We start from the raw sequence: 13161 nt of genomic DNA, 5'->3' as shown, positions 1-13161 counted from the left end.
AGCTGCAGCTGATCCAGAATGCTGCTGCTCGCGTTCTCACTAAAACCAGGAAGATAGAGCACATAACACCAGTTTTAAAGTCCCTCCACTGGCTCCCTGTAGCTCAAAGAATAGACTTTAAAATACTGTTGTTAGTTTACAAATCACTGAACGGCTTAGCACCACAATACATTAAAGATCTGCTTTTATTGTATCAACCTTCCAGACCTCTCAGGTCTTCTGGTTCTGGTTCTGCTCTGCATCCCCAGAACCAGAACCAAATGAGGAGAAGCAGCTTTCAGCATCTATGCACCACAAATTTGGAACAAACTTCCAGAAAACTGTAAAACAGCTGAAACACTGACTTCTTTTAAATCTCAACTAAAGACCCACCTGTTTAGAATTGTATTTGAAATGTAATCAATTACAAATTTATTGATGGAACTTGACTTAATGTCGTGTTTTGATTGTTGATTCTATGTTGCATTGTGTTTCTGTGTTTGTAATGATGTAAAGCACTTTGAAATGCCTTGCTGCTGAAATGTGCTATACAAATAAAATTTGATTGATTGATTGATTGATTGATTGATTGATTGATTGATTGATTGATTGATTGATTGATTGATTGATTGATTGGTTAAACAACTTCAGTAAAAAATTCTTAGTCGCATTTGCATAGAAGTTTTAAAAAGAGGCATGATATGACTTTTAGTTCTGTAATGACTTAATCTGATGCAACAGCAAGAAATCCTGTTCGGATTATGTTCACACAGCAGTAAAAGACGTTTAATGTAATGAATCATATAGGGAGCATTTTTTTCTATATGTAGAAATGAGGATAAAGGAAGAGACACCATATTGGTTGGCTTCTATAGGCTGTTGGAGCTTTTTCAAAGATGGATTCTGCTGCTCTTGTTTCAAACTCAGGTCACAGATTGCACCACACTGTGACACCACATCATTATCTTTTGATCAACTCCCATTATTTTATTTTCTTCAGCAGTGGTTTGAGAGGAACATTCTCTGGTCTTTAAATGTATATCTCCACCACCGATAAACATCTTTTTTGCAAATTATTTCTAAAAAGAAAAGAAAAAAAAACCTAATAATGTGTGCAAAACATCAAATACAAGACACTCAGTTGCACTTATTCATTTAAAGCCATGCAAAAATCTTAATTCAGCATCTAACATATTTGTTTTATTTTATGTGCATGTTAAAAATTAAAGTGCAAGACTGTACAAGATTTTAACCAAAAAAGTATTAGATCAGATCAGAGGTACATTTGTCATTTCGCAAACATCTACAGAAAAATGCACCTTTATCATTAACAAAAGAGCAGGACAAGAAAATGGCTGCTTCACAGAATACAAAGGAGCTGAATGTCGACTATTTCATAAGATCTGATTTTACGGTACTAAATGTTAGATCTGATAATCTTAAATCACATGACAAAATCCACTTTAACACTGAAGGATCTGATGTAAGATTGGATTTTAAAGGCAAAATGAAGGACCTGTCTTGTTGATTTAATTTTCAGATAGCAAATGTTTTCAAGTGTCAAACAAGCTGCATTTGTTTTTATCAGAACCTTGTTTAAATCTGATTCTGCTGATGATTTATATAATTTTGAGGAACTGCAGTCAAGTCACTCCTGATATATAAGAAGTTAAATGCCTCTTGAATATTTTTAAAGCCAAATTTACTATTTATTCCACCTTTGTTATCAAATATGGATAATTGTAAATCAATCTTTTTTTTTTTTTACAATGGATAATACACTTGGTTAGCCACTAAACTTTGTACAAAAAAGCTATTACTTGGCAAGTAAATATGTTTGTCTTGTGCTCACTTCTCTGCAACCTGCTGAGGGTCTTTTATCTCAGCAGAGGGAGCTCATTCTCAGCGACGATCCCCCCGAGATTTGAGGATTAGAGTGCGGGCAGCCAGGACTGCCATCTGTTATGTGGAAAAACCATCAGGCTTTCCCACACAGAGAAATCCAAATTAGCATTACACAGAAGATCACAAGATCTTATCTCGTCTTTCTAACTGGAAATATCAGAAAGTAAGGAATATCAGCAATGTTTCTATATTTATACAGCGATACATTCAGAAAGATAAAATGTATTTAGCATTTGATGTGCAAGTGTTTGTGCTTTTGTGGACAAGCTATGATTCTGACTCCCACAGATTAGCTAGGTGCCCATATGGCAAACAAATCAATATCAGTTGATAATATAGATAGACTGGATCTCAATTTGCGAAACAAAATCAATTCCTTCCATTCTACCTTAATGGGTTAGACCCAAGGGTTGTCAACGGAGCAGCGTAACCACAGTTATGTCACACTTTTCAGTGTTCAGGATGATGCATAGTTTTAGTTTCCTTCCACGCACTGCATTTTGCTTGTGGCCCCAAAAATGATCTGATGTGAGTCCCTCCTCTCACATGTAGACTGTGTTCTCTGCATAGATTCTGACAAAACTGTAGGTGGATATTCTTGTAGCTTTCTTCAAGAAAGTATTTCTTCTTTCCACTCAACCATAAAGGTGATATTTGAAGAATGCATGGTCATAATTGCCACGTCATCAGATTCTCCCAGATGAGCTGTGGATCTCTATCTCTGCTCCAGAGTTACCTTGGGCATTTCAGCTACACTGGGCAAAATAAAATTTTCAGAAATATTTGAAAAATATCATTTTCCTATTTCATTTAATTACTACCTTTCTCACATAACCCCCCCCAAAAATCTATAAAAAATTGTGATTTTGATCTGATAAAATGTAAAGGAGTCAAGCATGAATGTGGAATAATTATGTTTTGGGTTGTGCAGGATGAGTTTGGCATATTGAGAAGGCGAGGTTGAAGCCATTCACTGTAAAATCTTAGATGACAATCTTTTTCTTTCACCCGGAAAACTTAAGATGGATATTAGATTGGTCTTCCAATACAATAATGATTGAAACACATACCTGTAAAGCAGCAAAGAATTGACTAAAGAAGATTTATATTAACCATTTGCAGACAACAATATTTGTACAGCTGCAGTACTGACTATGTAAGGCTCTGACTCTGTGCTTAAATGCTCCAAAGTAAAATTATGTTTCATATCTTTACCTATATGTAAATGATGGTCTATACTTAACGTTTTAAAAATTATTTTCAGAAATCAATTCACTTTTGATGATATTCTCATTTGTAGATGTTTGTAAAAGGCACAAAATTTCAAAGAAAACGTTGAAAGACTTTGATAAAGGAGGATCAATTTGAAATATTGCACAAGTTGAGCTCTTTTGAAGAAAAATGTCCAAAGTTAAGAAGTGATTATGATTCACTTTTACACAGTAATGTAGCTTACTTTTTGAATCAGTATGAAACCTTTGTGTACAGAAGCCAGGGTTAAAGGATTTTCCAGATTGATTTTTTTAGATTTCTTTGTTTCTTTGCAATTTTATAAAGGGATTATTAATGTAAAACGTAAAAAATACAATATATGGTTAATGCTAAAATATCAAAGGGATTGGTAAAAAATAAATAAAATAGGGGGAACGCTGCAAAAATAATACAGTGCAAAAAACGAGAGTGACTTTCGGGTTTTGCTCAGGATGCTCCTGCCTACCGGACCCAGAATGCTCTGCGCGGGCCAAGATGGAAGAAGCCAGCTGCAGCAGGAGAACAATGTTTGGGCTGTAGATTTAAAAACGGGGCGGCTGAGGGTGAACTAAGCGGACCACAGCAGCGGGTCATGGTCCTGCACCGGTAAGATAAATATATACCAGCTAATGTTTTGGGCTGCTGCGGTTTATAACTCCATTATTACCGGGACGAGGCAGAGCGCAGCGCTGAGGGGGGTTAGCTGCTGCTAAGTTAGCCGCTCTGTCTGTCGGGACGAGCATCATTGTTCCCCGAGTTTAGTTGGGCCGTTTTGTTTTGGGTCAGTCCTGCTTGTGTCTCTCCATCACTTACAGTCCAGCAAACCGAACCGATTACATAATAAAGCACAAACGAGAACAAACATATTCACTATAGCTGTACAAGCCGGCTTTCACCCTTCATCATTCTCCAGCTTTTTTAATGGGTTTAAGATCTTGCTCTAATTAAACATGTCTAAATTTAACATAAAAGTAATAAAATTGCAAGATTTAACGCGAAATAATATCTTAATTTGATTATGATGCTTTAATTGTAGTTTTATCCGTTTCTTGTCGTATTTTAAGGAAGATAAGCTGCTCTTATTGCCTGGCCATATTAATTATTGGCATCACAAAGAAGCAGGGCCCCGCAGAACTGCTGAGCCGAAACTGTTAGCAGGGAGCTAATTCACATCCTGCAAGGCTGCTGGTTCATTTTCCTGCTGTGTTACGAACTCACAGCTGGTCTGCTGAAATACACCAAAGAAAATAGCAGTTTAGTCGAAGTAAAAACTGTATTGTTTGCTTTTCCTTCTTCCAAACTTGTTTTGGAGCAGGCGGTGTGACTGCTAATGCTGCAGTAGAGATGAAGGCATTTGAGAGGCAGTCCGACTGAATTATTTTAGGCATTTTAATTTCAGATTATTTTCAATTCAAACTTGGTGAATTTGTTGGGGGGGAAAAAAATCAGATTTGTCCCCCTTTTATATTGTATATTATTGTATCACTCTTATATCCTAAAAGTTCTATCTCTGCTTGTCTAAAACCTTCAATTTATAACCATATTTGTTAGAATTGTAATCAGTTTGCGTAAGTGTTTATATTATTTACAGTCACTTACCTAAATAGATTTCCTCTATTCTGTTAAAAAAAACTGCAGAGAATAGTTTAAAAAAGTAAAAGTCCAGCACTTTTGTAGGGCAAAATTGGAGCAGATAATACATATTTTTCATTTATTTATGTTTCTTTGGACAAGAGTTTAACTTTCTGCAATCTGTTATTACCTTAATTCAGAATCTTGTCAAATTATTTGCAGAGTAAGCATCTTTATACTTAAATGTTGAAAAACAGATACAGAAATTACTCATAGCCAGGTTTCTTGTGCATCCATTAAAAGTATTTTAAAACCTTTTTTCCTGTTCAATTTCTAAAAGATGAAAACCTGAATTTCTAGGCTCATGTGCAGGTAAACTAAAATTTCAATAACGGTACCTTGAATGCAATGTATGTTCATAAAAAAAAAAATTTAAGCATCAAACGTAATTGTATCAGCTCTAATTTTCAAAGATTATCTTTTGCTAAATGCCAGTTAAGGTTTGTAGGTAAGGATAAACTAAAAGGCTGCTGTGTTGCAGGATTAACATTTTTACTGTTTACTGTCAGCCATTGAAACATTGTAAAAACTATTTATTATTATTATTACATGAGATTGACTTCTGAAAAATCAAAAGTAGTAAAATTTCAGTTAAAATATATGCAAATCCTGCATCCACAGACGTGTGTTATAATTCTCATTCAGACTTATTAGGACCTTGCTGTTGCTGCATAAGCTGGTAAACAGTCACTCTAGTACAGTGTGTGTGTGCGCACTCTCATTGACAGATAAGCTGGTACAAATAGGATGACTGGGTCAGACGGTCGGTCCTATCATAAAGATTACCACACAGCGGTCCCCGTTGCTCCTCATCTCATGTTGCTTGTGGAACGCAGCGGCACTGACTTTTGTTTGGCCACGAAGCCCGGACATAAACACTTTATTGAAGCAGACAGATTTCAGTTTCTCTTCTTCTTCACCTTGTTTTCACATGATCCAGACGGCCACGCTTTGTTGACCCACAAAACGTCGATTTAATCCGACTAAGTTGTTAGATCAGAGGCCGTGGCTTTGATTCCTGAAGACCAGGCTTAACTGGTTGTTTGCTGACAGATTGTCTGTCTGAAACGTGTTATTGTTGTTATAAACATGATCTGCTGTTGTCTTTTTTCCTCACAGGATGAATTTCTGTCCCATAGTCTTCCTGCCCACCAGCCTTCAGCATGAACATCATTCAAGATAAACTAGGGAATGAATTCCTGCGCTCCAACGGCAGCATGGACTCCAACTTTGGAGCTGGCATGATAATGTTCAGCCACCTCCCTCCGGTGGCCAGCTTCACCCGGCTGTCGGCGCATTCCGTCATGCAGGAACTTCCGCCGCAGGACCTGATCCTGAAGAAAGAGCGGGACTCTCCTGACTGCAGCGTGGGCGGCCACCAAGGGGGCGCTGCTGCGGTTGGAGACTATGTTCACGCCATGGGCATCAAGCAGGAAAAGCAGTCGGAGCACGATTACCGCCTGCCGCTCTACCCCGGAGGTCTGGGGCGGAGCGGGGAGGTGCTGGAGGTGACCGTCGGTAACCACCAGAAGCTGCTGGTGTGCGACCTCAACATTGGCAACGTGGGTACAGCCAACAGACCAGGAGAGTGAAATGGTTTCAGGAACACAAAACACTCTGCTCTTAAAGTGGTAGCAATTATTTCACATTTTGTTTTTTTAGGCATTACTCTTAATATTTTTACATATTTTCTGAAACTCTTAATCTGCTGATCAACCCTGCAGCTGGCGATTGTTGGAGATGCTTAGAAAGGCTTAAAAGGTCGTGGTTTTAGCAGAACTGTGCTGCTCAGCTGAATTATTCACAAGGTTCCTTCACAATGAGAAAAGTCTGGGATTCATTGTTTGTATTCTCCAGGTCTGAATAAGTATAGAAGCAAAAAATATTATTATTTCTAGACTTAGTTTCCTATTCCATTGTCTAAATGGTGTTTCCTTCCTTCCTTTTTGTCTCCTTCCTGTTGGGGCTGAGCTGTAAAATCTGTTTCATGATTTGACAAGATGCACACACCGACGCAGCAACGTCTGCGCCATGTTATGTCAATAATCAATTTATAATAGCAATGTAACTTCCTGAATTTTAATCTGATAATGACATACCTAGAGACTCCCGCCACTGCTGTGTTTTTTCTTTCTCTTTTCTTTCTGTCCATCTATCCTTCCTTCTTCTCTCCTCCGTTATGTCCTGTCTTCTTTTCTCTTGAGCGTTTCTGAGCTCCTTCTATCTCTTTGTTCATTCATTTGTTCTTTCCTTACAGGATTTCTGCCTCCATCACCTCCTTTGTGACCTTCCTTATCTTTACTTATTTGTTGGTAGTATATTCAAGCCTTTCCCGCTGTAGAGGCATTTACCATAAACTACTAGAATTATTTTAATTTTATATTATAAAATAAAATGATAAAAATAGGGAAAGTATGGATTTTCTACTTTAAGGATAAGTTAGAGTCCTAAATTTAACAAATTAATTTGGTGAACTAAAATATCCTTTGTGTTTGATGCCTCTCGATCCATAAGCCGCTCAGCTGTCTGGTTGTTCCTAAACCCTGCAAAATGTGTTCACCATAAAATATCAGCCAAATAAACAAGAAAATGTGAGACAAATGAATCTTAATCTGGGACAATAAAGATACAGAGATAAATAGTAAAATTTGGTTATTAAACTGTTTCCATCTACATCTGTCCTTCACAAAAACTCTTACAACAGAGATTAGAAAATTTATCCTGACTCTGACTAAACTGGTTCTTTTAGTAAAACCAGTTAGGAACTGGCTGTTTTAAGACCCGAAATGTTGTTGGTGGAAAATCTCCATTTGAAGCTGTTGCTTAATTTGCGGAAACTAACGAAGGATGATCTCAGTCGGGTTGAACAGATACTGCAGCAGTTACAAGTTTCTGTTATTCAAAGCCATTATTATTATTCTCATCTTTTCATTTTGCATTTAATATGTTAGTATAATCTGCAGCTTTAAAGCAGAATTTGCCCAGTTTGCATCTGTTTTCCGAAAGGCAGATCTATCTTTGGCATTTTGTAAAAGCTTTTCTTTTTCTTTTAAGTCTATACCAGCGTAGATAGACTGATGCCTTTTGTCCTGCACCGTAGTTTTCTGCAGAAATTTTCAAAATTAAAAAATCTAAAAAATAGAGTTAAAATCTTAAAATCAGTAACACCTTTTTTAATCAAAATATTTATATTAAACTGAGATGTATCTATTAAAGAAGCAGTCACACTCTTTCATATTCCATATTATTTTTTAAAAAAGGTTACATTTAGTATAATCTTTGTCTCATTACGTCATTCATGATTTTGGTGCAGTGCAGAAGCTTGTGTGAAACTAACTTATGGAGACATAAATCTCCCGCTGGCTTCAGATGCAAAGCAGTTTCTCTCTGAGCAGAGGGGTGATGTCATCCGGCTGGAGCGTGAATGAGAACGTCTTTGCGAGGACGCAGCTGTCTTGTTTGAGTTTGCACTTCATTTCAGACGTCTTTTGTGCTCATTCAAACAGAAATATACACATCCACACTCTGCTGACAATAGTGAGCCATCAGAGGTCACGAGGCCTGAATATTCAACAGCTTCAATTATTGTCTTTATTTAGTTTTGGTTTTTTTTAGAAGGATTATGTTTAAACACAATAGATTTGATCTATCAGACTGATGTTCTTCAGCATCGCTGCAAACAAATAATTCTTCTAGAACCGCTACTGTTCAGAAGACGATATATATCTTGTCCTAAAACTACATCCCATTTTCCAGTTAAATACAAAAGCAAAAAATTGTTTTAATGGGGGGGTGGAAACATTACATTTGTAATTTCTCATGTTTTCCAAGATGAAGTTAATTTGGTTGAATTGGTTAAGTCAGACATTGGACTCAGTATTTGATTTCACTCTAAACTTTTGACTGATTTTTAAGATGAGCAGGTGCAGTAACATTTGTGCTTTCAGCCTCCATATGGTGACAAGGAGCAATATGCAAGCTGGGCAATATCTGGAAGAAACCTGTTCTTCTCCCTTCTGGATGAAAGTTTTTGCCAGAAAATAAATCGACTAGTTATTGTTTTAAATGCCTCAGTCAGGTTGCGATGACTCCACCGCCCACTCGGTTCACATTTTCCACAATGAGTCTCAAATTTTTGTCAGTGTTTTGTTTGTCAGAACTACAAATATAGACTTGTTTCTTTAATAGTTTTAGACTGAAGAGCCTCAACCTTCTTTCAAGTGATTTCCTTGCTCTCACGGCCCTCTGCCTTTGTCGTCTTCGCAGCTGTCAAATCAGTTGGAAAAAGAGGCCACCGGGAGGAAAGGTCGGAGGTCAAACATTGATGGACATGAGGGTAAACCTAGAAAGAAGAGAAGTGAGGCAAAGGTTTGCTTTCTATTTATCCATTTGTCGTCGATCCTGTTTCGTCCTCATTGTTCTTTTTTATTTTTAGTGTTTTCTGTCACCTTTTTAATGTTTTTGCGCTGTAGCTTTCTGTCAGCTTAATTCTTTATAAACTAAGCGTAAAAATGCGGGGCCTGTTCTGTAAAGTACAAATCAGTCTGTAAGTATGAGTTGCAACTAATTAACCTGGGATTTTACCATCTATTTGACCTAATCTGCTCATCTCTGTCTGTTGTGCAGCATTCAGTAATGGATGCAGACGGTGGCGGTGTGTCTCCAGGAACAAAACCTCACATCTGTGAACACTGCAGTGCATCCTTCAGGAGCTCCTATCATCTGCGCAGACATGTCCTCATCCATACAGGTTAGCGTTTTCAGCTTTCTTCATATTTCCTCCAGGATTTGCCTTCATGAAATTGTAGGAATTGTTTTCTTTAACGATTCCATGTTGGAGGTTCAAGTCACTGGGAAACTGCTACATTTTGTGTCATTATTAACCATCAAAACGAGATGTTTTGCTGTTTTCATGGCTACAATTCTAAAATAAATGTATAAAAATGTGAAAACGTAATCAAAATCCCAAATTATATGAATAATAATATTTTAAATTTATGACCGGAATTTTTGGTTTGTACCATTGCTGCTTTGAAGCAGTTGGTTCCTAAGCTACCACCTCATCAGCTTAATCAGGTAACTTGTTTGGACTCCATCTGATATTTCTCCTGATTCCAAACCACTAGGCTGGCATTAGTTATTTAGATGGACAGGATAGCATGTTCTCCCTGAGAATTAGAATTTTGCTAGATGGGTTGCCTGTCTTACCACTAAGACAGGAAATCCTGAGGTTGTTGCTCAGGATTGTAAAGTATTTTAAAGATCTGGATGTAAATCATTCATTTGCAGCCCTTATTTACTTTTTTCATTTAATCTCATGTTTCCCATGTGGGGGAGTGTTTAGCTTGTCTTTGTGTCATCAGGAAGCTGCCAGTTCAGTGAGCTAGAAAATAGATTTCAAGAGTAAGAAAACTCAGGTTATTCACAGCTGGTCACATTAGATATTTCTGGTGTTGGTATTTTGGGCTTCTTTTTTACTTACTTCATAAGTAACTAAAGTCATAAATGTATAAAAATGTGAAAACATAATCACATCTAGGCACTTTTGTTTTCGGGGGGAAATTTGCAAATTTGAGTTGCAGTTAAAGTTGAACATAAATAATCAACAACATGGGAAATGTAGGTATTGCAGTATTAAATGAACCCAAAGGGTTTATGGAGAACATATAATGCGACAGATCAGGACAATATCTATGGAGAATATGATGGAAACATTGTGGACATATTGTCGTAACCTTATTGTTTTCCTGTGATTTTTACATAAGGTGAAAGACCCTTCAGATGCAGTCAGTGCAACATGAGTTTCATTCAGAAGTATCTTCTCCAGCGGCACGAGAAAATCCACAGTGGTGAGTAATTAGCAGAGATTATTAGCTCACCTGAGGCTCTGGCATTGCTTAGAGCAGCCAAAGATCATTAACCTTCCCTCACACTTTCCTCCTTCAGGAGAGAAGCCATTTGGCTGTGACCAGTGCAACATGCGGTTCATTCAGAAATACCACATGGAGAGACACAAGAGAACGCACAGCGGAGAAAAGCCATACAGATGTGAGACCTGCCAGCAGGTTGGTAACCCTAATAAAGCCTTGTCTTTACTGGGTGTTTAACATGAATTACTGTGGCTAATAAAGGTACATGGGGTGTTTCTTCTTCAGTATTTTTCTAGAACAGATCGACTTCTTAAGCACAAGAGAACCTGTGGGGAAGCCATTAAAAAGGGATTGGATCCTGGGATGATGGATCTGGGTTTTGTGGACATGGGACAGGGCAGCTATGGAATTACTCAGGGAAATGTTGGGAGCACTGGGAGGAAGAAGGGAAAGTCAAAAAGTTCCACAGTGGGAGGCGAGCGTAAGAAGAAGAAAGGAGACCCGAAGGAGTCGCACGTTCACGGAGTTGTATCTGGAGGTTACAGCATCTACGAATACTGTGTGGAGAGTCCCACTGTGTCTTCTTCTACTGAGCCAGGACCCAGCATGCAACAGGGTCACCAGGATCAAGGTCCCAAGATGGCCTTCAAGAAAGCTAACCGGAAGAGCCTGACGAAAGCAGGTCTGGGTCAAGTTAAAGCTGAAATGTTGGAGCAGGGCGACCTTGGCTTGATGCAGTGCAACGAGGCTAAGGTAGAATCCACCAGCAGCAACTACGACGACGCCATGCAGTTCGTTAAGAAGCGGCGATATCTTCAAGCGACAAACAATGCAATGCCCTCTGGCGCCTCAGTGGCAGGCGGAGGTGGTAGCGACTACGACGTCAGCGTTCATTTGTCCTCACAGCCGTCCTCTCTACAGGGCGGGATTCCAGGAGTAATGGACAGCGACGGTCCTCTGAATCTGGAGAAGTCGGGGATCACCGATGAGGTGCTGCATAGCCTCCTAGATCTCTACACCCAGAAACCCGACATTCATTTTGACATCGGCGACCAACACGTGCAGCTCAGCCCCGCCTCAGCGGACGGATCCGACGCCAATGCCCCCAGCCCGTCTGGAGACAAAAGCTCAATGATGCATGAATACTCCCGCTTCTTGCTGCAGGCTTTGGAGCGCACCAGCCACAGTGCCGGTTTCCCACTGGGCCCCGGACCTCTTCCTTCCTCAGGACCCTTCACCACTTCCCACGCAGGAAATCCCCTATATGCCGACAAGAACATCTACAGCACGTCCCATATGGAGTGCGGCTTCGTCCAGCCGGTGGCTTTGCCTTTGCTGCCCTCCTCAGTGCCAAAGTCTCACTTTGCGATGCTGAGCTGCTCGTCCCCGCAGCACAGCTTCAACCTGAGCAGCCTGGAGGCCCCCTCACACCAGCAGCTCACCCCTTCTCAGGAGCTCACCGAACAGATGGAGAAACAGCACTCCACCACCCCTCCCTCAACCTACCAGATCAGCCCATCCGACCTGAGTAACCAGAAGGAGCATCCGGCGGTCAAGAGCGACTCGGCGGCCGTCTACCCTCTGGTTCCCTCGCAGGATCTGGCCTCTCTGGACTCCTCAAAGCCTTCCTACCAGATAGAAAACTTCGCCCAGGCCTTTGGCTCCCAGTTTAAATCTGAAGTTCATGGTTTGTCTTACAGCGCTGACTCTGGTGGGGAGGTGGATCACAGGATACGGACGCCTGTGTCGGATTTCTCAGGGTATAGTTTGTTATCTGATGTCAATGAGCCAGTAAGTACAGGTTCCAAAACACCAACAAGCCAAAGCTACAGATGAAACCTGGGAGAACATTCTTCAATGGTTGTTCTTATTTTAATCTTTTCTGCTCCTATTTTATTAATCTTATTTTTGTGACGTATATTTTATTTACACTGATGCTCTGTCTTTATGCCTACTCCTCTTCATGCAATAAGCCTGCAAGGTATCCTGCAAATGCAATTTGTTTGAAAGAATCCGATATGTCGAGTTTGCGATATACCGTCGATTGGTGTCATAGCGGTGCCGGTAGGTCTGGTCTTTATTTATGAAATTCACAGAACCTTTCAAGCATTTTATTTTTAGCAGAAGCAGTGGATCTCACATCCAATGAGGTGATTCAACTTTAAAATAAGAAATCATGGCAGGGAAACGCCCAGAACTGAAGCGGCAAAAAAGGAAATAATAAATCAAATTGTCAAAGGTGTTACTCAGGAAAACGTGGGAAACTAGAAGCTCACGGAGGACAGGGAGCTCACTTTTCAGAAGTGCATGTTTGTGATTTTAAAAAAAAGAAAGATGTTTTTTACTTTTTATTTCTTACATGTTAAATGAGTGTGACCTAAAATGGACTGCTGCCAGCTCACTTGAACACTGAAAACACTTTCTACTTGGCTATATAGAGATTATGGTACTTTTATGTCAATGTGAAGCTAGTGTTTTCTTCAACAACGGCCACACACATGGATATCTATATATATTTATAAGA

The 13161-nt window shown here is 39.4% G+C and overlaps 1 protein-coding gene across 1 annotated transcript; it reads left to right on the top strand.

Moving 5' to 3' along the window:
• Nucleotides 1-3552: 3552 nt before the first annotated feature.
• On the top strand, nt 3553-12957 carry znf281a (zinc finger protein 281a). The gene is made up of 7 exons (XM_032587247.1): nt 3553-3741; nt 5887-6329; nt 9034-9135; nt 9394-9517; nt 10533-10616; nt 10714-10832; nt 10923-12957. The coding sequence occupies exons 2-7, from the start codon at nt 5931-5933 to the stop codon at nt 12471-12473; spliced, it is 2379 nt and encodes a 792-aa protein (XP_032443138.1). The 5' UTR covers nt 3553-3741; nt 5887-5930; the 3' UTR covers nt 12474-12957.
• Nucleotides 12958-13161: the final 204 nt, after the last annotated feature.

The sequence above is a fragment of the Xiphophorus hellerii genome, chromosome 16 (assembly GCF_003331165.1).
Source record: "Xiphophorus hellerii strain 12219 chromosome 16, Xiphophorus_hellerii-4.1, whole genome shotgun sequence".
Taxonomy (NCBI): domain Eukaryota; kingdom Metazoa; phylum Chordata; class Actinopteri; order Cyprinodontiformes; family Poeciliidae; genus Xiphophorus; species Xiphophorus hellerii.
The sequence above is the reverse complement of the archived record's forward strand: the minus strand, read 5'-3'. Positions and strand labels throughout refer to the sequence as shown.